This window comes from Tamandua tetradactyla, chromosome 9 (assembly GCF_023851605.1).
Source record: "Tamandua tetradactyla isolate mTamTet1 chromosome 9, mTamTet1.pri, whole genome shotgun sequence".
Lineage (NCBI taxonomy): Eukaryota > Metazoa > Chordata > Mammalia > Pilosa > Myrmecophagidae > Tamandua > Tamandua tetradactyla.
The window spans coordinates 109,693,523-109,719,719 of record NC_135335.1 but is presented as its reverse complement, the minus strand read 5'-3'; the positions used below and the strand labels follow the sequence as shown (position 1 = coordinate 109,719,719).

Here is a 26,197-nt window from a genome sequence, read left to right as displayed (position 1 = left end):
GTGGCCTCTCTCTCTTTAGATCCAACTCTGCAAGGAAGGTCATTACCCTCCCCCTGCATGGGACATGACATTCAGGGGTGAAGGTCTCCCTGGAGGTGTGGGATATGGCTCCTGGGGATGAGTCTGGTCCTGGCACTGTAGGATCAACAATACCTTCCACACCAAGGGTAGGAAAAGAAGCACTAAAAGATGCTTAATAAAATAAGCCATCAGTGGCCAAGAGATATCTAAGGGAGTTGAAAGGTGACTCTGGAGGCAACTCTTATACAAGCTTCAATTAGATAGTGATGATTACCATGGTTTGCTAACTCCTAACCACCATCAGACCTGTTGACTCTTAAGAACACCCAGGGATCGAACTGAGACTCTATAAAGGTTTCAAGCACTAGGTTTGCCTTCCTGAAACCTTTAATTGCCCCAAGGTTCCTAGGTCAGATAAATCCTGAATCCCAGAGGGAACAGCCTCTCCAAGAATATCAATTAATCACATCCCGCTATTCTTTAGTTTTGACACCGCTTCTCAACATGAAAAAGTTGCCCAGGGATCCCTATAGTTTGGGAGAGGAATCAGGAAAGAAGGAAGAGATACAACAGAGAAAATAAGATTTAATAAACAAGTACAATTGCTGAATATTCCTTCTAGCCTCCAGTGCTTTAGAGCAACTAGAAGGAAAACTCTGACATGATGGAATGATAGCCCATGACAAATTCTGGAATCTGTTCTGTAATTATTTGCTGAAGTGTGCTTTGAAAATTACTGCTTTTTTTCCTTTGCTTTATGTATGTGTGTGTGTGTATATATACGTTAGATTTTACAATAAAAAATGTAAAAAAAAATTCCATACACAATATATTTTTGATATGATTAATTTAAATGGCAAGATGATATTTATATTCTGGGTATAAATGGAACATGCTAATGAATAAACCATCTTTTTAGAAAATTACAATCTGAAAAAGACTATCACAGGAAAGAATAATAATAGTAGTAGAATGCTAAGTACTGTCCTAGATAGTTTACATTAATGAATGCATTAAATCTTCACCAAAATTTTTTTAAAAAGACTATAAAGCACATAAAAAGAATCTCATTAAAGACGAAAAAAAAAAGTATGTATGTTCCCTGCCCTCAAACAGTTTACAATAAATTCAACAGAATTAAAGAATACAAAGCTGTATGTCTACCAGGATTCAGAAAAGAAAGAGAGAATAGACAGAGGAGAGGGAACTTTAACAGTTCTTAAAGATAAACAATATTGGGGAGAAAAATAAGAAATGCCATTTCAAGGGATAGGAACAATGTGAACAAAGTCACAGAGGTGGAAGTAAACAAGATAAACGTAGAGTGCAGGGAAGGTACCAAAGAACCATCAATTTTTGGACTGAGACCTTTAGGATTACCACAATGAATTCTCTAAACTAAAAAGGACGAAGTTCAGCAAGGTTAAATTCCAGTGTCACTGTCACCTCAAGGCAAAGTTACGACTGGAAGTCAGCTTGTTCCTCAAATTGTAGTCCCTAGATCAGCAGCATCATTATCCTGGGAGCTTTAAAGAACTGGACTAAACTTGTGCCCTGACCAGACACACTAAATCAGAACTTTCGTTTTATCAAGATCCTCAGGTAATTCACAGACACATTAAAGTTTGAGAAACAATGGTCTAGATTGGCTCTGTCCAAAAGCAATATAAAGCAAGCCAAATACATAATTCAAAAACTTTTAGTAGCTACATTAAAATATGTAAAAAGAAACAAGTGAAATTTTAACAATATTTTTATTTATCTCAGTAAAACCAAAACATTGTCATTTCAACATGCAATCAATACATATTTTACACGGCTTCAGTAGTTATATTAATAAAAATAAAAATTAAAACGTCATTCCCTCAGTTGCACTAAGAGATTCAACAGCTCAAAACTATATGTAAGAATTAGGGGCAGGCCACCGTGGCTCAGTAGGCAAGAATGTTCGCCTGCCATGCCAGAGGACCAGGGTTCGATTCCCGGTGCCTGCCCAAGTTAAAAAAAAAAGAGAGAGAGAGAGAGAAAAGAATTAGGCTAAAGTTCTTCTAAATGTCACTATAGACTCAGACACCCCAGCAAGGGCCTAAAATGTGAACAAAATGCTCTTAGCCATGGGATCTCTACGTCCTACACTGCTTTCTTTCCCCAAATACTTCAGTATGTTTTTTTATGATCCCAAAACAGTCACCTTTTGTGAATCTATTTTAGTTAGACTAGCACTGACAGTAGGTCCAACCCCTGCTGAGTCTTCAACTGGCTTTCTTCTGTGTAAACTTTCTTCCTGGGGATTAAGAGGCCTCTACCTTCCTTATCCTTCCATAAAGTTCCGCTTCTTTTCTCCTGTAAACTAACTTACATAACACCAAATACCACCTCAATGAAACGCTTTTCATTTAAAGCAAAATAACATAATAGCAATCTGTTTTGCTTATTTTTTCAGTTAAAAATCAGAAGTCTTATTCATTTCTACACTACATATTACCTGTGATTTCTTTCTATTGTAAGCAATTTTAATGCTTTCTTGTCTTCATTACAAAATCCATAAAGCAGAATAAATGTGTAATAAACACAAAACTTTATACTTACCTATTGTGAATGACTTGTAATTCTGGAAGAAGTTGGTTTTTAAACCACTGATCAAAATCAACACTGTCGAACAGCTCATAAGCAGCTAATCCAACAGCATTATAAACTAAGAAGAAAAATTGAGAAAAACACTTTAATTTTAGATATTGGGCTTTAGTCAATTGTTAAATTTTACCAGTACAAAATGACCTTTTGTAAGAAACTAAGACTGAGGGACTGTTTTAAAACAAATAACATGTTAATATAGGAACTATACAGCATGTTAATCAGGGAAACTATTTTAATTGACATTTTAGAAACATTATTTATTTTAGGTTTTTCCTAAATATTTCTAAGTGTTTTCAAACAGAAAATAAAATTACTTTTAAAATATTCAAGTCAAATTATAAAGCAACCACTCTCAAAATGGATGTGGTATCTTATGATCTGGTCCATGCTCTTGGCCTCCTTTCTCATCACTTTACAAGCCTTTGACCTCTATGTTCCAATTAACCAAAATACTCACAACTCAAAATTTAACTGTGCTTTCTCATCTTATGTTCAATTTTTTTGTTCATACTGCTCCTTCTGCCTGGAACCCTCTTCCCACATTCTCCCTTGCAAAGCTAACTCCTACTTAATTCTGTGTTCTCACATTAGACTTCTCTAGGAGCCTTTTCCACCAAAACTACCCTGTGTTTTTTCACAGTGCTAACTGGTTATTATTATTTTAGCATTAATCAGCCTGTACTATGTCATAATTATGCTTGATTATTACCAGATAGTGCCTATATTTTATCTACCCTTTTATCCCAATGCACCCAGCACAATACCTGCCACAAAACACACAATCTATAGAAGAAATAAATGCTTCTAAATCACTCAAGTTCAACATACCAGCATCTTTGATTAACAGTGCATTCATATCTTCCACGTTTGTGGGCCCTGAGAAAAACAGATTATCAGTAAAGGAAAATAAAATTAGTGTTTTTATTTTAAAATATACAATGTTCTATTTCAAAACATTTTTATTTTAAACTCTATTTGTTAGTTTCTTGATTCAGATAAATGCAACATACTTATTACATCAAATATAATATAGATACAATGGGGAAAATCTAAGTTTTATCATCATCAATATTAAAGAGCATATGTACAAAATGTCAAGCCATAAATAATTTTAAAAACTACAAAACATATTTTAAAAATGTTTTGACAAGCAATATTCTGGGCAATATATAACACAAATTAACTTATTATGGAGTAAAATTCTTAAACAAAAACATCTTTTAAATGATTCATGAGAAAAAAGGAACAAAGAACAAGAACAGGCAACTTCACAAAAGAAGTTCTAAATATAAAAATAAACCAGGTTATAACAATATATTGAATCAAGGATAACAGAATGAAAAGTGCAAACAGAAAAGTGATAGTCATTGAGAAACTAGAAAATTTAGAATAAAAAGTTGGCAGTTTCCTTTCTAGTATCCAGAAGGACACTATTTTTAACACAAAAAAAATATTTTACTTAATAAATGTATTTCATTAGAATAGAAAATTGACCAATGAGTTATTTATAAATACATTTTTTTGTTAAAAATGCATTTTTAAGCTCATTGTTCAAATACCCTAGATTAAGTACAGCCCTAAACAAATTGCTCAAGAACTAGAAAACTAAACTCTGAAAGCAATGAAACCTTCCCAGTATACAGCAACCCATCAGAATGTAACCTAAACAGCATATCCACTTTCCTACAGTGGTTAAAAATAAATAAATGAACAACAGAATATGTGAGAGAAACAAAAGTAATAATCACAAACCAACAAATTAAGTAACTTTATTAACTGCTCATAGAAATCAATCCATATTAAAATATTTGAACATATTCAAATTACTTTTTTAATTAGCATAATGAAACAGTGAGACTGAAAGCTCTGTTTTTCCCGATTTATAATTTAAAAGCCGAAAAGTTAAGCTATGACAGTGAAAACTGAAACTGGTAACATAAAACTGAAGTTATTCTTCTGTTACAAGTGTAGCTCATATGAAATTTAGAGTTCTTTAGGGTTTGGTCATAAATTTCTATGCAAATTCTATTCACTGATGCAAGTTTTGATAACTAAAAAAAAAAATCCCTATGAAAACCACACAAACAACTTTTACCAAGCCATAACTACAACTAACCCCAAGATATCCAAGAGAACAAAAATGGAAAGGTGCTAAATGATGTAAATCTAGGTTCCTTTATGAACTAATTTCTTCAAACTCCAATGATTTTAGCCCCTGGCTCAGATTCTAACTCTATTCCTAGGAAGTATGGCATAATAGAGGACTAATATCTTTTTATGACCGCTGACCACTTAGCCTCATTCTTGTGTGTATCACTGTTGGATTTGCCTCCCTACCCAAGCTAGACTGTTGGCTCAGCTATTTCAAGAATGAATTCACTACACTTCCAAAGATCAAATGACTCTGACCCCCATCCCAGCTACTTTCCAACAAGAAAGTAACACATTATATATATATATGAAAGTAAAGTGGAAGTCTGAGTCTACTATCCCCAGCTCAACAATTCTCCCATCAAGTTAGCATTCGTTTCTCATCAGTTCATCGACTATCTAGAAGCATTAGATACAGTAATAAAACTGTACAATTGGTCCAGTAAAAACACAGTATCTATGTTTTGGCTTCTAGATATTAGAAGCTTCACTGTTATTCTGTAATCTTTTAATTCATCTCTTATTGACTTCTTATCACAGTGTCCTCCAGGACTGTCAAATTTATTTAAATTCCCAAACACTTTAATTTTCAGGAGTTGGCACTGTCCCTTACAAGTGTAGAAGCCATTCAACATCCTAAATTTCCCTATTCTCTTTATAAAAATATCTCACCCTCCATTCAACCTTGCCCCTGTTTTTGAGGAAACCACACTCCCCAACTCCATCTGGGAACTGTCTGTCCCTGTACTTTCCCCCATTTACCAGTGCCCTGGTCATAACAACTTCATCTTCCCTACAAGTCTTAACTGCGTAAATTCTCTCCTCTGTCTCTTCGGCTCTTTTATTTTTTTACCCTCTAACCATTACAAACAAGATCAGGAATCTCCTGCCCTGCAGGAATATCTCGATCATATCACAGGGTGATGATTCCTGCCCCAACCAGTCTAATATTTTATTCTCTAAGAAGATTCCACTGCCTTTGGCCTCTTACAGCAGCTGACTCTTCTGACAACATGTTCTTCCCCAGGATAAATTCCCATATTTTCCTTTGTACCTTAGGGATAGTATCTTACTGGGTTTACAAGGTCTTTTCCCTTTTCATATCCCTACAACGACATTTCACAAGTTCTATCCTGGAACTTCTTTTCTCTCTCAAGTTTCCTTATAGATACACTCTAATATTACTCTGGATTCCAAACCCTACTAATGTTTTTCCCTATCATCACACCTAAAAGTTCAGAATCAACTTTGACCACTTTTTCTTATGCCCAGCACATTCAATAAGTTGCCAAGAAAGTCAATCACTCAGCAAATATGTACTGAGTATACCAGGCATTGGGATTAAAGTGTGAACAGAACAGGTATAATCATCGCCCCCTGAAATTTACAGTCTAGCAGAAAAGTCAGAGATCACAATTCACTTTTATTAGCTAAATAATTACCTGACTACAAAGGGCAATGAGCAAGAGTCAAAAATTTTAATCTGGCATTCTCTCTTAAATCCATCAATCTGAAAAATTTTAATCTGGCATTCTCTCTTAAATCCATCAAATTGAAAAATTCTTTTCAATCTCACTGGTACAATTCTAACTAAGGCTAATTCATTTTAACTTTTTCAACAACATACTCTGTATAGATTGATTCCCCAAACAATATACTTTGCCTGCTATCTTGTTTATACATTATTAAGTTTATGATACTAATATCTATCACATTCCAAACTATAATTCAAGGTCTATTTCAAATGCTACCCCTCCAGGAAGGCATACATCTGTCTTTCTCAAACTATATCCATTATATGACTTAGGAAATAACTTACTGCATACAGTGGGCAAACTATATTGACTGAACATTAATTAAATGGGTAAGTCAAAGTATCACAAAATATACCTCACCTTGAAGTGTCTGCATCATTTCTAGAAGTACAGGAGTAAGAGTTTGATTATATTCATGGAATATATCTATAAATAGTACTTCAGTGCAAGGCTGGAGGGGGGAAAAAACAAATTCCTAATAAAAACAAAGGTACACTGCACTTAATTTTTTAATAAAGTTAAATTCTTAAAATTTTGGAAATGTTTCCAACCATTGATTTTTTTTTTTTAAAGAGTAGGATTACTATTTTCTTTTAAAAGAAAACAGTGCAAAATAAAAGAAATCACATTATAATGATATAAATAAAGACAGATAGAAAGCTTATTTCCCCACTTAAATATTTGGCACTGCACATTCAAAATATTTAAGTTACTGAAAGCAAAGAATTAACATTTGCAATTACTCATACTTTTAATCAAAGCATACTAGAGCAACCCACATTGCTTATCGCTTTGGTTCTGTAAATGACTGTTCAGGAATTAATGCATTAAAAATTACTTATTTTCTTAGAAATTATATGATAAGCAATGGCAACTCATGAATTCAATTCACCACATAAAATAATACTCCATTTCTTTGAACAGATACAAACAGTAACAAAAATCAAATGTTAGCAACATAAAGAGAATGCTTCTTTTTGGTTCTTAAAAATATTGACTCAGATATTTCATAATATAAAGGAATTATAATTACATTTTAAAGAATTAGGTTCTGTGTTTAAAAAGAACTCTTATAAGATGAAATAATGTCATCTCAGGGATTTGTTTCAAAAGAATTGAAGTTTTCCCTTTTTTTTGCAGGGAAGGGGGAACCGAGGGAGTAGAAGGTGGGGTGTTTTATATGAAACAAGGCTAGCCATGATTTAGATTATAACTGATAAACTAGATTTTAGATATAGAAGCTTTTGTGATATTTTTATATTTTTTAAGGTGTGAATTTTTCCATAAGAGGAAGTTTTTAAGAATTAAGGAAGTAAATTTTAAAACAATTTTTTAATGCATTCATTTCTGATTTACAATTGGTTTTCTATGTAAGCTTATGAATCTAAAAACATTAATATACATTTCTTTTTAAAATGGCTAAATTATGTAAATTATATAAACATAAGCCTTAACAAAAAAAAAATAGCTCAAAGACTGCATCTGATAAATTTTACTCAAAGGTAAAACATTCGTCAATAAATGTATAGTTTGAAAGCGTCTTACAACTAAAAATAATGGGCTGGTCTTTAAGAAAATCGTACTAGGTAATAAGAGAAATAATGTATCAAAAGAAACCTCGTAAGTCATGAAATACTTAAAGCCTCATAATTACTGAAATATTTAAAGTGGCGGGAAGAAGGGGTGGCATTCCTCTAGCCAAAAAGTGGTGGCTTTCATTTTCACAAATATATTCTATTTACAATACAATTACTATCCAATTATTTTTACTGTAAAATGAAGAATAATAAACCTTGCAAATTCCAAGTTAGTAAAAAGAAAAATTCAGACGAAAATTTATAAATTAATACTTTCCTCGTAAATATAGTTTCTTGCAATTATAAACAGTTTCCTATCTATCTGACTCAATGCTTGGAGTCTTCAATGCCATTCTCTACCAATGCTATGAAAAATCACCTGTGATTTTCATTCACTTAACACTTACCCTCAAACTGTATTTCCAAGAATCTCCTCCTGTTTCTTCCACTGCTGCAATTAAAATATATGACTAATGATAACTTCTAGAAACGCAATAATGGTATTTCTAAAATCTTAGTTTAGAAAACAAAGAACTTACTTACATCAATATAATACTTCTTTGAATTGTTTTAAACATAACACTGAAACCAAATCCTTGGAACAAAAGTTACTAAACACATTTCTTTACTAAATACTACAGATCACATCTGTTATCTCATAGTTATATATATCAAGTGTTTGACTCTATAGCATTCTCCCTTTCGTTAATAATTCTGTACGAAGGAAAACTCAAAGTATTGGTCATTTCCAGAGTATGTGATATCACCTGATATATTCTTAGTACAAACTTAGAATCACTACATCTTCAACAATACTCATTGTTTAGAAGCTAAGTTGACTAGTCATATTTTCCATAAACTTATGTTCATATTTAAACTAAAATACTTCCTTACTTTTAATAATTTAGGAACTCAATAAATCATGTTACATATACACTGCATAAAGAAAGCAATGCAACACACAAGATTTTAACTAAAAGCAACAGCAAAAAAAGAAAAGATGCATTGTATAAAGCATCACTTAAAAGTTGTATCTTCTAAATGAGCCCAAACTACTTTCTAAATGACAAAATGAGGAAGATAAGACTTTCAAAAAGCTTAAAGCACTCTTAAAATAAAATTTGGAAAGCATATGTATAAACTACACAAGGGCACCCAGCCAAGGGGAGGAGTGGAAGCTAAAATCTACCTTATGTCAAGGTAGGCAGCACAGCCAAAGTAATTCACACAAGGTACTTTATCAGGCACACAATTCTTTGATTGTCTATAGCAAGGGCCCTGATACATTTATCCTACTTATCTATTTACTACAGAGATTCAAACAAACAAAAATAGTCTTTAAAAAACAATTTTATCAATAAATTAATTTTAAATTAAAATTTAAATAGGTAGATATACATGAAACAGGTAGATGAGAATGAACCACATAGCTGTAACTGAGCTAATAGAGATGGGCAGTTAATTTTATATTTTTGTTTTAAGCCACATGATACACTGTAATAGCATCTAAAAATTAAAATTAAATTTCTGATGATAATCTTGCATCATAGTTGAACAAGTCACTTGCTTTCTGTTTCTCAATTTGTTCCAATGGATAATAAAAATAGTATGTCAACTAAATTAGTTTTTAAAAAACAATATTCTCAGATCAAAAGTGCATTAAAATATATCATTATACCTATCATTTCAATGAATGGTATTTATGTATTTATGGATGTGAGAAAAACCACACTAAAACTGAAATATTAATTCTTACTAAAGCCTTCTGGGTCTTCTTCCCACATTGTCAGTTCCTCTTCAGTTAACAGAAAATAATGAGAGACCAATCTTCTACATATCTCTGTCAAAGTGGGATATGTGAAGAATGCCATCTTAATTTTATGAGCTTCAAGAGTTTCAGGACTACTATCTAGAAAAATAAAATTCACAAGTTAATTGTACAGTCAATCAGTCTATCCAAGTTAAATAACATAATTTAAACAAAATAATATACTTTTTTGGAAAAGGTATGTGTGCTTCTGTGTAAATTTTCATTATTATGAACACATCTCAAAGACACTCTGCACTCTTCTTTATTCATATCACATCCACAGCAGTCCTTCCTCTTTCTTACCCCTACAGCTTGAACATTATCATGCTATATTATCATACCACGTTGAAGTGATGTACTCAGCTCTCTTTCCTATGAGACTATCTCATTTACTTTTGCATCTATACGCAAGACTAAATTCCAAATAATATAACAATTTAGCCTATCTAGAAGTGACCTCACTTTATACAAAGTCAGAGAAAACTTTTAATTGTTCAAAGGAATACAGCATAGCATGAACTGCAGTGGTTAACTACAATAACTAATTCTTAAAACAAAGTTTGTAAGCATAAACCAATCTTCTATTACAACCACTAAAAACTCAGCTTACCTGATGCAATGCATGGTTTTTAAAGCTGGCACTCACATATTGAAGACTAACCCCTATCCCTACTTCACATGAATGAATGAATGAATGAATGAATGAAACAAATGAATGAATTTCAAAAAAATAGTATTAAAGTAGCAATTCTCTCATACTCAGATTAAAATAAGGAAATGAAAAAAAACAAAATTTTGAGTTAAGCATTACCTTCAAAATTTTTTGACGGCTTATAAGCATAATTTTTGACAATCATCTTAATAAGATTCATGCACTGAACGATGAATCGTTCAAATGTAACCCCTTCACCAACTTCTGTAAAAACATAGCTCACAGAAAATTCCAGTGATCTCTGAATTAGAGGAGTAAATGAAAAGGGATGCTGGTCCAGGAAGTCCAAAAGCTACCAAAAAAAAAAAAAAAAATTAAAATGATTTTTCCCAAATTCATACAGGTATAAAATCACTTTGTAAGTTCATCTTATATCATAACCTAATAACCTTACTAATAAACATTCGGCAAGTTCTGAATCTTGGTAAGGAGTTTGTGTATATGCAGTTTTAAATGTAAATAACAGTTCTTAGGATATATCATGTAATGTAGTTATAAGTGTATCAGAATATATCTTACAACAAGAACTTTCTGTTTTTTCTAGGGTAGGCTCCATTTTAGACCCACTTCAAACTTAATTTGATAACACTGGGTAAATATGATTCAAAAAGTGTAAATATATAAAAGATAGATTTTTTTTAAAGCAAAAAATAGATAAAAGAAAAGAATAAAAAAATTATCCTGCCTTTCCTTTATGAATGGTATTTCAATATGTCAAATAGTTGATGAGGGGGATTTCTTCTATAAGGAAGAAATACAGCTAATAAATGCAAAAGGAATAAAAGAATGCTTTCATTTGTAATACCTAATCAATGGATTCAGGCAATGATCATCAGTGACTGCTAAAATTAATGGGGGAAAGACTGCTGAGGAACTTCATAATGGATGAACTATACTGGATAACTGACTAAATATTTAGATGATATTAAAAAGTCATTAATATTTTAAAATGTGATAATGGTATTAAGATATATATATTTTTAAAACAACTCCATTATCTCTTAAAGATACACATTCAAATATTTACAGACAATACTAGACAATATCTGGGAATTATTTTTATATAACCAGTAAAAAGAAGAGAGAACATATACAGATAAAACAGGACTGACCAAGACCATATATATATTGACGGTTGCTGAAGTTCAGTGACAACTTCAAGGGGACTCAGTTATTTAACTCTATTTGGTGAAATCTTTGAAATTTTCCACCTTAAAAAGCTTTAAGAGAGGCAGAGGATATAAATTCATAAATGAAATTATCGCTTACAACTTGTTTGGAAAAGAAGAATAAGTTGTAACTATCATATATCACATCATTACCTTAAATGAGAAGCAAACAGAAGAACTGGAAAATCCAGTGCTTAACAATCAATGTTTGTTCTAAAACCAATAATCTATATAACGTTTTTTAAATTTTACTTTCATAATTAACATACTGAACAGGGACTAATGGTAGCTTACAGATGTGGGCATGCCAGTGATGTATCCTGGCACAGGCCCACTGATTAATCATATCATCCTGTTTTGTGTTTTTGTTAAGTTAAAGGATATGAGTCAGTTTTATTCTGGATCTTGGAAGATTAGGACAGCATTTGCTGCTGGGGCTTCATGGATTATGAGAGTTAGAGAAATGAAGACAACTGAAACTAGGGTAACTGCTACCTTACTAAAAACATAGAGTTTCTGGTCTTTGACTCCCCTCCAGGAAACAGACAACCCCAAACCCTACTACTGAACCTTCAGTGAAAACAGGCTATAGATTTAAACATTCCCACCTGTCTTCAAGTATGTATTTTAGCACAATGCAGTCTCCAAAACAGGTCTTATTGTTACACCCTTATTCTTTGCACTTCTCCCAACCTCCACAAACCCAAAATTTCACAAAACTTGATATATCCCAAAAAAATCTATGTAAGAAATTTTTACACTGCCTACAGTGCCCCCATATGATTAATTCCATTCTAAAGCTGTTTGCTATTGCTGATGATAATCTAATAGACATTCTGATATAATGACTTCCTAACACTATTGTACTGCCTGTTACATATGATCCACTTCCTACAAAGATGCACTGCTATCTTCTTTATCTCTGCTTTTACCAACAGATATGTGGATAATAAGCTTAAAAGGATTCAACTTCCCTGACATTTACTGGGATTTTTTTCTTTTTTACAACACGGTTAAACGCATGATAAATGAGAAACAAATTTAATTTGCATTCTAAAGACTTCAAAGCAAAAGTTGGTTTTTTTTTCAAAGCCTTCTTATACATGGTAAAAAAAGAAGTTTCCTTATACTAAAGTGAAAATGTATGGTTACAAAAGTATTGTCTTCCTTACTAAATTTGAGCATATGTACTATATTTGAGAAAACCTATTTAAGATAAAAAGAGAACTTACCACTTTAGTAAAAAGAATGATGGTCTTTTCCAGTCTATCTCTACATACATGATCTGTACCTATACTTCTACCTGTTAAAAATGTATTTCAAATATCAGTACAAGTTCATATATTCTAAAAATTTACAACCAAAACAATGCAAAACTTTTATCGAAACCAATACTGGCATGCACATCTTCACATATTCCCCATTATGGACTCATTAAAGTGCTTTCTCAACTATAAATGAATAAACCACAAAAATAGTTTTTTAAAAGAAATACCAAGATTTTCACTTCACAAATCTGTAATCCTCAGTTCCACATTTCACAAAATTAATCCTAAAATTTCAACTGAGCCATTTTAAAAAAGGGAGCAATATTAGCCATTAACCGTAAATCGCATTTTCAAAAAATTCAGAATCAGTCATAGCTGAAATACTTGTCAAGTGACATAACTAAAAACATAGCATTTAAAGATTAACATAGCCATTATTATTCTTCCTAAATATCTTCTGACAAATTTCTTCTGATAATTTCCCTGGCATAATTAATTAATTCTTTATCCAGTATACTGTCCATCAACCTGTAAACTACTTTGCTCTCTAATCACACTCTTCTTACCCTGCTCTTCATTTGTATAATAAAAATTATTTCCTTCTCCTGGAGCAATTTTGTTCTTCCATATGCTTCCCCAACTAGGATGACCAGGGAAAATGACCATTTTTAGAAAAAGAACTGTATGAAAATAACCATCTTACTCCTCTTTGTATGCACAGCAGCCAGAACATTCTTGCCTACAATGTGCTCAACAATATTTTTCTAAATTAAAAATGACAGACATGAAACAATCTCCCTAACTACACTAATATACCACTTCCCAAGGTAGTAAAACCCTAAATATGCTAAAGATATTCTTCCTTAAATCAATATTGAAGAGGCTAATATTTCACAGCAATATATTCAGAAGAAAATAACTGTTTGCAATTTTTCACCAACATTTCTTAGGATGCCCAATGTAACTGTAAACCCGAATGCTATAACATACCCCATTACACCACTGAAAATTAGAGAAAAGTTAGATGCAGTAGTCAAAGACACACCTTAGTGTAGGCTATAGAAATGCTTCTGTTTCACAACCTTGAGAGTCAAACATGTTCTAATGTGGTTGTGCATTTCAGTGCACATACACACGTACACACACATACATAAATGTATACACACGTATAAGATTCTGAGCCAGTGGGTAACACAGAGCAAAGTCGGGCTTAGAAAGAGAAGATGTATAAGACAAGAACCCTATCACAAAGATGCTTATAATCATATGGAAGAAAGGAGGACAACAGACAGACCAACAAAATAACCCACTACAAATATAAATACTAAACTCTCTTGAACATGTATTAGGAAAGCTGTAGTTCAGAGGAATGGAAAATCACTAAGCCTGAGGCACTCAAAAATTATATGAGGGAAATTATTTCACTTGGGCCTTGACACATGCAGGCATTTGAAGAAAAGGCAAATCCCATGAATGGGCACAGAAGCAAAAATCAGCATAGAGAGTTTGTGTGCATCAGTGAGAAGACTGTTCTAACCCTAACACAATATAATGATGACAGTACAGTTATAAAGGTATGGTCAGGGCCACTGATTACAAAGGCTCCTAAAGGTAAGCTAGTGAAGGCTAATGAACAAAACTTAAAAATTAACGTCCCTTTTAGGGAAACTTCTATCAGCACTCGGTGAAATACACATAAAGAAACAGAGTCTATAAGAAATCTAAACAGCATTAGGCATATAGTATGCATTTAATGAAAATTTATTAAATATATGACTGTTGTGAATATCTGCTTGGAATACGATGCTAGCAGCAGAAAAAGAGGAAGGAAAAAAAAAAGATTAAAAAGTTCCCTCAATACTCAGGACCAGATAGGTTTATAAAGTAAAAGCTACACTTCCTATTTAAATACAGAGAATTCTCAAGACACAAGATATTAATTTCTGACACATCCAGGTTCTCTGCAGCTACCTAGTGCCCAGTCAGATCATCCAATGGAACACTCAGCCAAAACACAATCTCCAGATTTGCAAGTGCAGGGCAGAAGCTATTGAGGAATACAAGAAAAAGTATCAGCGTGGAAATACTTACTGCATTCCAGAAATTGTTTCAGACGTTCAAATATCCCATGTAAAAAACCCTAGAAAAGAATATTAAGTGTCTCAATTTACTCTGTTAAAAACATTTTGTCTTATACATTTTCAGATACTAAAGCATATCCATCACATAATAAAAAGTATTCTTATGATAATTAAGAAAACTAAGTTAAAATAAGGTAAAGTAAAACACATTCCACTACAAAAAACAAGTCTTCCATAGGAAAATTTTCATCTCTTCAGTGTCTCATTTCAGTCACCTAAATCTTTACAATAAATAAAAAATTACTGGGCAGGCCACGGTGGCTCAGCAGGCAGAGCTCTCGTCTGCCATGCCAGAGACCTGGGTTTGATTCCTGGTGCCTGCCATGCAAAAACAAAAACAAAAACAAAAAACAACAACAAAAAATTACCTATTAACCCTTTTGTTTCCATAAACACTATTTTCCTTATTCTGCTTTTTTCACAGCGTTTTTAACCCCTTAACATACAGTTTGTCTATTTATTACCTGTCTCCTTCCACTAGACTGTATGCTTCTTGAGAGCTAGAACTTTGCTTTGCTCACCGATACATTACAGAATCTAGGAATAGTGCTTGGCGATAATAAGTAGAGAAAAATAAGGTATTATTTTAGTATTAAATTTTCCCACCTGTAAAACCCCTGATAGCCTATCAAACATTAGGGGCTCCTAAGTTATTAAGTCAAGCCTTTGATCTTGAGTCTTGCTCTTATGAAACTTATTTCTGTAGCAGAGAAGCTAAGTCTATCTATAATGATGGCTAAGAGTTACTTTCAGAAAACCTCTTTTGTAACTCTAATGTGTCCTCTCTCCCTCTCTCGCTCGCTCAGCCCAACTCTGCAAGAAAGATCATTACCCCCCTCATACATGGGACAGGACATGAGGGGTGAAATTCTTCTTAGCAATGTGGAACATGACTCCCAAGGATGATACTGGCCCTGGCACCTTCTGATCCACAATAGTGGAAAAGAAGTGTAGCAAAGTATCAGTGGCTAGGAGATTTCAAATACAGTCTAGAGGCTATTCTGGAGGCTTCTCTTATGCAAGCTTCAGCTAGAAATTTCTAATTATTTAAAGCTAACCAAACCCCAACCAACCTCCTTCCTTTTAACCCTAAAGAACACCTAGGGATGAGAGTCTACAAAAGTTTCATGCACTAAGTTTACTTTCCAGAAACCTATAACCTCCAGATGATCAGATAAATCCTGAAACCCAGAGGGTTCTGCCTCTCCAGAACATCAACTCATCTTATCCCCCATCCCCTAATATTACTGATATTCCTTTTCAACAAGACAACTTTAGAATGGGCGTGGCCCAAATATCCCTAAAGACTGAAGGAACAAAGGAGAGGGAGGAATTAGAACAGAGAAGATGGCAATTCACAAATGAGTGTGACAGCTGAAATCATTATATTGACAGTTCTTTTAGTCTCCAGTATCCTGGAGCAGCTAGAAGGAAAAACCTAAAGTTGCGGAATTGTGACCCATACCAAACTTTGAAATCTGTTCTATGACTACTTGCTAAAATGTACTTGGAAATTTATTGCTTTTCTGTATACATGTTATATTTCACAATAAAAAACACTTTTCAAAAATTGCAATTGTTACAAATAGTTGAAATACTCGAAAAAGGATACGGAGAATTTCAGTGGATCAGAAGATTCTCAGAAATAATGTCCTAAGCTCATATATGATTTTTTTTTTTAAAAAAAAAGGGCAGGGGCGGGCCGCGGTGGCTCAGCGGGCAAAGTGCTTGCCTGCTATGCCGGAGGACCTCGGTTCGATTCCCGGCCCTAGCCCATGTAACAAAAACGGAGAAACAGAATACAATAAAACAAGAAAATGTTTAAAAAAAAAAAATGTTTCCCTTTCTTCCTTCCTTCCTTCTATCCTTCCTTCCTTCTCTCTGTCTTTCCTTTAAAAAAAAAAAAAAAAAAAAAAAAAAAAAAAAAAAAAAGGGCAGACTATCTATAAATCTTATGACATAATCTAGGATCTGCTACCAAAAAAAAAAAGTTAACTATCACTGAAACTATTGGAAGTGATTTGAATAACAAAGCCTATCAAAATGCTAATAAGCAAAGATAAGAATAAATGAAAAAATCAAACTAATTCCCAACGCAACTTGAAAAAAAAACAAGGTGCAGCAAATAGAACACTGAGAAAATCTGTTCAGGATGTAATAAAGGAAAAAGTAGAAAGAACAAAGACATGTATTCAAAGAAAATATCCATAATGGTTTGGAAGGAGTATACAGGTCTTGCTCGTGGTAGACAGCCACGTCTCTTGTAGCACACCTGATGGCTGCCCACCCCCCCTGCAGTGCTGTCAGAGCCCACTCACACCTCCCACCAGAGATGCTGGAAATGCTAAATACTAATTTTCCCAGCCTAAAGCACAGGTATGTCACATTAAGCACAGCCAGTGAGAGATCGACTACAGATTTACTGTGGGATTTCTAAAACACTATGCAGTGCTGAAAAATTGTTTTAAAACCTGTGTTTTTGTCAAGACCAACCAGAGAATGCCCTGCCTCTGAACTTATTATAAAGTCTGTGCATGTATGTGTACCTGTGTGTATGTAAATATATGTAATTTAAGCTGCTTCTGATTATCATGATTCTTCAGGTCAAAAACATAACTAACTGATAAAACCCATCTTCATTTTGATTACTTTTTAGACAGAATGACTCTAAACATTTGTCTGATTATACTTTAGAAAAAAGGACCCCAGGATATCTGTTTGCCATCTAGCAATCACTGCATATTTCTTCATTAGCGCTGCTGCAGGTGGTGATCTGCTGGATTCAATGAGAACATTTATGTCAAGTCCTCACTCCTCTCCCTTAACTTAGGTCTACATAAGTGCTATCTGTACTGCTATTGTTGTTGCATCTTCACACCCTACATGGATATCTTAAGATTCCACATAACCTTGAAAGCCAAACAGCTGGATTTTTCTGTATTAGTTTTTACTAAATTCATAGCTTTCTATGGGTTCCCAAAACACTGATGATTAAATACACACACAACAAACACAAATCAATCATTCACTGGTTAAGTATAAATACATTTGATAGAAGACGAATGACTTATATTGTCATAAACTAAACATCACAAATTTTATGTTGTTCATACTTCTTTTATTAGCTTTGTAATATCAGTTTACTTTTAATTGAAACAAGGAAGACATAAAAAAATAAATAAAATTTATTTTCATGCAATTTATTTGTACTTGTTACTAATATAGAAAAAAAAATTTGATCCAAATAAATTCTTTCATTAATGAAGTTGAAATTAATTTGTCTGAAACATGACCAAATATTTAAAAACTGTTCTCGGGCGGGTCATGGTGGCTCGGTGGCAGAGTTCTCACCTACCATGCCGGGGACCTGGGTTCCATTCCCAGCGCCTGCCCATGTGAAAACAAGGAAAAACTATTCTCATCTTTATCTAAAGAAGACACAAAGGAAGGGGGAAATGTTTAAAATTAAATCATATCATATTCCCTTTAACCACTTTAAAAATGGCTGATCCTACGAAGCCTGAAGAGAAAGCTAGCAGACATCACCATATTTGCCATGTGCCTTTTCAGGTGAGAGAGAAATCCTGAATATCATTGGCCTTTTGAAACACGGAATCTTTGATGCCTTAGATTGTATATTTTCATAGCCTTGCCTTAATTTGGACATTTTCACAGCCTTGGAACTGCAAATTTACAAATTAATAAATTCGCCTTTTTAAAGCCATTCCATTTCTGGTATAGTGCATTCTGGCAGCATGCAAACTAGTGGAAATTTTGATACCAGAGAAGTAGGGTGCTGCTGCGGTTTACAACTACTAAACATGTTGGAACAGCTTTTTAAATGGATAAGGGGAAGATTCTGGAAGACTTGTGAGGAGCATGACAGAGAAGGATAGAATGCTTTGAAGAGACTTGGCAGAAATGTGAACTCTTAAAGATATCTCTGATGAGGTTTTAGATAGAAATGAGGAATGTGCCATTACAAACTAGAAGGAAGGTGACCCTTGTTTTAAAGTTGTAGAAAATTTACAAAAAAAGACTGTTGGCTTTGGAAGGAAAGCACATTTTAAAAGCAATGAACTTGGATATTTAGCAGAAAAGATTTCCAAATTAAGTGTGGAAAGTACAGCCTGGTTTCTCCTTGTAGCTTATATAGTGAAATGCAACAGGAAAGAGATAAGCTAAGCACTAAACCCTTGTACATAAAGAAACCAGAAATCGGTGGTCTAAAAAACCCTAGGCTTTCAGAAAGGGGGACCTGAGAGAATAACGCATTACATGAGGATTTAACCAAACATGGAAGAGTTAGCCAATACAGAAAAAAACTGGGATTGGAGATGGAGTTATCCAGGAAGAATGAGTGAAAAAGCCTTTCATCTGATGGGCATGATCTGAGCATATTGTACAGAAAGCCAATAAGAGAGCTGTGGATCTGTATAAATGGAACTGCTGCCAGCCTGAACTAAAAGTCTCAGAAAAGCAACAAAGCGAAGGTAAAATGTCTTCAGAGGCAGAGCCATGGAGACTAAGGTCTGAAGAAACCTCTGGCTAGGAGAGCGGACACTCCCAAGTACTTGGAGAGGATGAGTTTGCCATGAAGGCAAACAGTGAGCCTTCCACTTGGAGAGGGCAGAGTACATTCCTTAGGGACTGGGGAGAGTCTGGCTGCCACCACACAGAGGGGTTGAGCATGTGCTCCGAAGACAGCAGAGAGCCCAGGAGTGCCCTGATGTTTGGAAAAGGTGGAATCAAGAAAAAGGTGGTCTCCCTAATGTCCCCCAAGGTTGAATTCAGAGAGAGAGGCAGGCCACTGCATAGGCCCTTGGAAACGGTGAGACTGCTCTTTCTAAAGCTGTGAAGATAAACGACTCCCAGACTTTGAAATCGAATGCCCTGCAGGTTCTTGAAATTGCTTAGGCCCAAAGACCCCTGCACTCCTTCCAATTTCTCCCCATGGAAATGGGGGTACTTATCTTATGACTGTCCCTCCTTTGTACGTTGGCAGCAAATAACTTGTTCTGAGTTTTATAGGTCCAGAGCCAGAGAATAATTTCTTCCTTAGGACAGATCATGTCTGTAGCTAATGTCGAGGAGGTTTTGTATTATTTCTGACTCTGTACTGTATTTATATTGTTACTGAAATTGTTTAAGGCTTTCTGATATTGTTATAGAATCTATGTATTTTGCATTTAGAAAGAACAAGTCTTTTGGGGGTCCAAAGAGTGGAATGTGCTGGCTGGAAACTGTTGTATACCCCAGAAAAGTCATGTCACTTAATCCTCATTCAATATTGCTGGGTGGGAGCTTTTTGATTATCCATGCAGATGTGCCCCACCCAATTGCAGGTGATAACTTCTGATTAGACAGTTTCCATAGAGATGTGTTTCTACCCATTCAAGGTAGGTTTGATTACTGGAGCCCTTAAGAGGGAACCATTTTGGAAAAAGCTTTACAGCTCTCGCAGCCAAAGATCTTTGAAGATGAAGAAGGAAGACAGCCCCAAAACAAGAGCCTGAAGAGAAAGCTAGCACACATCACCATGTTCACCATGTGCCTTTCCAGTTGAGAGAGAAACTTTGAACATCACTGGCCTTCTTGAACCAAAGTACCTTTCCCTGGATGCCTTAGATTGGACATCTTCACAGCCTTGCCTTAATTTGGACATTTTTACAGCCTTAGGAACTGCAAACTTGCAACTTAACAAATTCCCTTTTTTCAAAGCCATTACTGGGCGGGCCATGGTGGCTAAGCGGCAAGAACGCTTGCCTACCGTGCCAGAGGACCCGGGTTCGATTCCTGGTGCCTGCCCATGTAAAAAAAAAACAAAACAAAACAAAACAAAAGCCATTACCTTTGTGGTATAGTGCAATCTGGCAGCTTGCAAACTAGAACACCCATCTATGAAATTAGATCAATGGACTAGATCAGCATTTTCAAAACTATACTACACAAACCCTCAAGATATTCCAGGAAAAAGGAATTTCTACTGTCTACCAAAGCTGAAAGCCACTGATTGCAACAGGTACCCTCAAGATCCAATTGAGAGGTAGTGTTTAAGGTTCTGAGACATCTTGCGGGAAAGAAATCTGATGTTTCCCAAACATCGCCGACTTTGGGACTCCTTACCTGAGGATACTACTGAACTTGAATAACACCATTTTAACATTCCTGAAATCAAGGATATGTTCACAATTGCAATAATAATGATAGCTAACATATACTGAATGTCAATTAAGTGCTGGCACTAAGAACTTCAAAAATAATAATAATAAATAAGTGACTCTTAATCCTTTATAAAATTCAGATTAAGTTTCGAAGGTTGGAACTCCCAACTCTAAAACAAAGTTAAATTCAGACTGTGGAAGATGCTATAAATCAAATAACTCAGTTTCATTCACAAATAGATACAATGCAAAAAAAAAGAAATGGGAGGGATATATAGACTCAAACAGACTGAAGCTTCAATCAATGGCAATGTGTGGACTTTCACATGGATTATGTTTCAAAAGGTTAATATAAGTGATAACATAAGACAATTAGAAATATGCATACTGACTGCATGTTTGAGGCTATTAAAACAATGTATTAAATGTGATATTGGTACTGTGATTACGTTTTTTAAAGAGTCATTATCTTTTAGAAATACACAGCAAAATAAATATAGAAAAAAACAATGTGATCTTGGAGATGTGCTTAAAAAAAGGACAAATGGATAAGGATATGAATTGGGCAGGGTTTGTTGCAGATTGATGCTTTTGAATAATGGGCACAAGGCTATTCATGATTCTATCTCACTGACTTCTGTGTATGCTCAAAATTCTACATAATAAAAGTTTTTTAAAAATTAAAAAATGAAGAAAAGGCTTGAAAGGTCTATTCATTCTCCTAATTAAAGTCAGACAAAATGATCCTTCAGTTTCCCACCAATTTCTATGATTCTGTGATTCTATATTTTACGATTCTAAAAGATTGAAAAATAGTTCCTTAATTCAAATACAGGAACTGAATTAATATAAAGCTGCACCTTAAACCAATAAACACAAATAACCAATTTTAAATGATATCTAAGCAGAAAATTACAAAGGCCATCAATTTTAGTAAGTTCATCATAAAAAAAAAGCAGGAATTTACAGAATTACAGATAGCTGACTAATCTGTAGTCCAAATAAACTGAATAACCTAACCAATGTTACACAGCAATGGAAGATTCAAATTAATTAGGCAAACTGTAGGAAGATGGCAGGGCAGGGAGTTTGAGGAGTCACGCCTGAAAAGGTACTAAAAAATGATACAACACAAAAAAATCAAATACATATATAATCAAACATTAACAGAAATAAGGGAGAAAAAAGGTTAAGACTTACAAAGACTAAATACAAAAATGACAGAAGAAAGCCATGTATTATCAGTAGTATCTGCAAATATAAATGGATTAAACTCTCTAGGCAAAAGGCAGAAGTTGACAAAATGGTTAAAAAGCATATGTGCTGTCTGCAAGAGATTCACCTTAAATTCAAAGGTACAAGCATGTTAAGGGGGAAAGAATGCAAAAAAAAAATACATCATGCAAGTAGTAACCAAAAGTGAGCTGCGGTGGCCATACAAATATAGATAAAATAGACCTTAACTCAAAAAACATTTACGAGAGGCAAAGTTGGGCATTATATACTGATAAAAGCGACATTACACAAGGATGATAAAACAATTATAAATATAAATAAGTCTAACAGCAGAGGCCAAAAATAAATGAAACAAATACTGAAAGATCTGAAGAGAAAAACTGATAGCTCTACATTAATACTAAGGACTTGAATACACTACTCTCAGTAATGGATAGGACATCTAGTAGAAGATCAGTAAGGAAGTACAGGACTTCAGTAACACATTAAACCTGGGGGACTCCAGGAAGATGGCAGAATAGGATAGGTCAAGTTCACCCCTGCTCCAAAGAACAGCTGGAGAAGGGACAGAAAAAAGACCAGGAGAGCAATTCCCCGGTGTAAGTGACCTGGGAGGGTCTTCTACACCACATAGGGAGGCCCTGGTTAAAAAAGCAGAAGAATTGAAATGCAGAGAACCAGAGACAGGCCAGTTTGCGCAAACAGCCTAACATGTCCATTCGCAGAGGGAGGCCTGGAACAGTCAAGAATGCATGGACAGGGAGCTAGGGATTAGGAAGTAAGCCAAGTAGCATTCATTGAATGCTACCCTCATGTGTACCACCTCTGACCCACAACCCATGACTCCCCATACATACCAGGCACCTGAACCCTGTCACCCACCCGCCCCCGACCATGCTCCAAGCACCCTGTTCCGCCCCCTTTCCCATGCATCCCTGCCCCACACCCCACCCCCAGCGCTTGCACACAAGCCTGTCCCAACCTCTCCTGCCCAAGCACAATGTCACCACACCCTTCCCAAGAACCGAGTACCCGCAGCTAGCCCGTCAACCCCCAACACCCCCCTCCCTGCCTCCTGCAGGCAGTCATCTGCACATCCTGTTTGTGGGCACTCACTTTCATATCCAGAACACACCCACACCCAACCCATACAGTCACACAATTCCACTTGGCCCACCTGAGCTCAGTGCATATGCACATCAGCATTCAGCCCTCAAGATGCATGCACATACCCACTCATGCCATACCCCTCAGTTCTGGGCAAGGGCTGACCTGCACTTTTAATATTTGCACATGACATGATACTATGCTAGGAAAATCCTGAGAAATGTACAATGTTACTTGACCTAATGAACAAATTCTGCAAGGTGACAGGTAATAAAATTAATGTGGAAAAATCAGTAATGTTTCTATACACAAGTAATGACCTAACTGAGAAGTCAATTAAGGAAAAAGTTCCACTCAAATTAGCAACTAAAAGAATCAAGTATCTAGGAATGAACTTAACTATGAATATAAAGGACTTGTACACAGAGAACTACATAACATTGTTAAAAGAAATTAAAGAAGATCTAAATAGGTGGAAATCTAAATAGGTGGAAAGACAGTCCATGCTCATGGACAGGGAGGTTAAATGTAATGAGGATGTCAATTCTATCCAAATTGACCTATATTCAACACAGAACAAATTAAAATTCCAACAAGCTATTTTGAAGACTTGGAAAAGCTAGTTACCAAATTCATTTGGAAGGGAAAGAGACCCCAAATAGCTAAAGGTAACCTTAAAAAAAAAAAAAAAAACCCGAAGTGGGAGGATTAACATTTCCCAATTTTAAAACCTCTTATAAAGCCACAGTGGTCAAAACAGCATGGTACTTGCACAAAGAAGTACTGACCAATGGAACTGAACACAAAACCATGAAATCTATGGTCAAATGATCTTTGACGAGGCCCCCAAATCCACTCAACTTGGACAAAATAGTCTTTTCACAGAATGGGCTTAGGAGAACTGGATAGCAATAGCCAGAAGAATGAAAGAGGACCCTTACCTTACATGTTATACAAAAATTAACTCAAACTGTACCAAACACCTAAATATAAGAAACAATAGCATAAAGTTCCTAGAAGAAAATGTAGGGAAACATCTTGAATACCTACTCATAGGAAGCAGCTTCCTAAACTTTACACCTAAAGAACAAGCAACAAAAGAAAAAATAGATATTTGGGAACTCCTCAAAATCAAATGCTTTTGCACCTCAAAAGACTATCAAAAAGGTGGAGATAGCCAACTCAATGGGAGAAAATATTTAGAAGTCACACATTAGATAAAGGTTTGATATCCTGAATACATAAAGAAATCATAAAACTCAACAATAAAAGAACAAGGAGCCCAATTTGCAAGCGAACTAAAGATATGAATAGACATTTTACTGAAGAGCAGATACAGGAGACGAAAAAGCACATGATGACATGCTCATTCTAATTAGTTATAAGGGAAATGCAGGTCAACACTACAATGAGATACCACCTCACACCTATAACAATGGTTGCTATTTAACAAACAGAAAGCTACAAATGTTGGAGAGGATGTAAAGAAATTGGGACACTTAAGCACTGCTGGTGGGAATGTATAAAGCATTATACACATTATAATGTATAAGGTATAATTCAGCCGCTATGTAAGACAGTCTAGTGGTTTCTCAGAAAACTAAATATCGTGTTGTCCTATGACCCAGCAATACCACTACTCAGTATATACCCAGAAGAGCTGAAAGCAGTGGCACACACAGAGATTTATACACTGATGGCAATTCACGGCAGTGCTATTCACAATTGCTGAAAGATGGAAGCAATCCAAGCGCCCAACAACAGATAAGCGTATTAACAAAATGTGGTATACACATATAATGGAATATTATGCAGCAGTAAGACAAAATGACATCCTGAAGTACAAGATGAGATGGATGAGCCTTGAGGACATAATGCTGAGTGAAATAAGCCAGACACAAAAGGACAGATATAGTATGACTCCGCTTTTATGACCATGACAAAGGTAAAATGAGAAACCTATAACATAAAATATAAAGGACCTAGAGACACACAGAGGCTTGAGATAGGGGAACAGTTTGCTAACAAAGTTGAACGTAACTGTACGGGAATATACAGAAGTGAATGTAGTTTACTAGTGTGTCTATATGTAACACTACCATATTGAAGATGAACAGGATTGAAAGGGGTTGTACAGATTCATGTGTCCCATCAATTAACACTACAAATATAAATAAATTCTTGCATGAACTATTACAAAGGTATGAATATTGTACAAAAAATGTATAATGTCATGGTATAGGGGTAAAAATAATGTCATATGTTCTGCTATGTTTAACAGGAAAACCATCAACAGTATCACAGAAACACCAGGGGTACATAATGGGAGGAGGGACAAAAGTTAAGGAGAGGCTTGGATTTTCTCTTTTGTGAAGGTGTGTTATTGGATATTTTTCTCTAGCAAACAAAGAAATTATCTAAACGTGGGAGTGCTGATGGACTGTTGACTTAGGACATTATACTTGAGGCCCAGCAGACAAAGGTAGCTGAAAGGTACACTGACTATGAAGTAGATAGGCAAACGATGGTGTAAACATATGATAGAATACGGTGCTGCTACAAAAAGAAACAAAGCTATGAGGCATGCAACAATGTGAATGAATCTGTGGGACATTTGGTCAGGCAAAATAAGCCACAAACAAAAGAGCAAATACTGTATGATCTCATTT

At 34.8% G+C, this 26,197-nt stretch overlaps 1 protein-coding gene across 5 annotated transcripts in view; it reads right to left on the bottom strand.

Annotated features, from left to right (window-relative positions):
• IPO11 (importin 11) overlaps positions 1 to 26,197 on the bottom strand; it is a 337,786-nt gene that overhangs the window by 161,048 nt on the left and 150,541 nt on the right. For all 5 annotated transcript variants that reach the window (XM_077117257.1, XM_077117259.1, XM_077117260.1 and 2 more), the window contains exons 8-15: positions 14,972 to 15,020; positions 12,845 to 12,915; positions 10,543 to 10,735; positions 9,678 to 9,830; positions 8,329 to 8,372; positions 6,705 to 6,795; positions 3,487 to 3,534; positions 2,611 to 2,716 (exon numbers count right to left, since the gene is read on the bottom strand). In XM_077117257.1, coding sequence (XP_076973372.1) covers positions 2,611 to 2,716; positions 3,487 to 3,534; positions 6,705 to 6,795; positions 8,329 to 8,372; positions 9,678 to 9,830; positions 10,543 to 10,735; positions 12,845 to 12,915; positions 14,972 to 15,020 — 755 coding nt within the window. The remainder of the gene's footprint in view (positions 1 to 2,610; positions 2,717 to 3,486; positions 3,535 to 6,704; positions 6,796 to 8,328; positions 8,373 to 9,677; positions 9,831 to 10,542; positions 10,736 to 12,844; positions 12,916 to 14,971; positions 15,021 to 26,197) is intronic.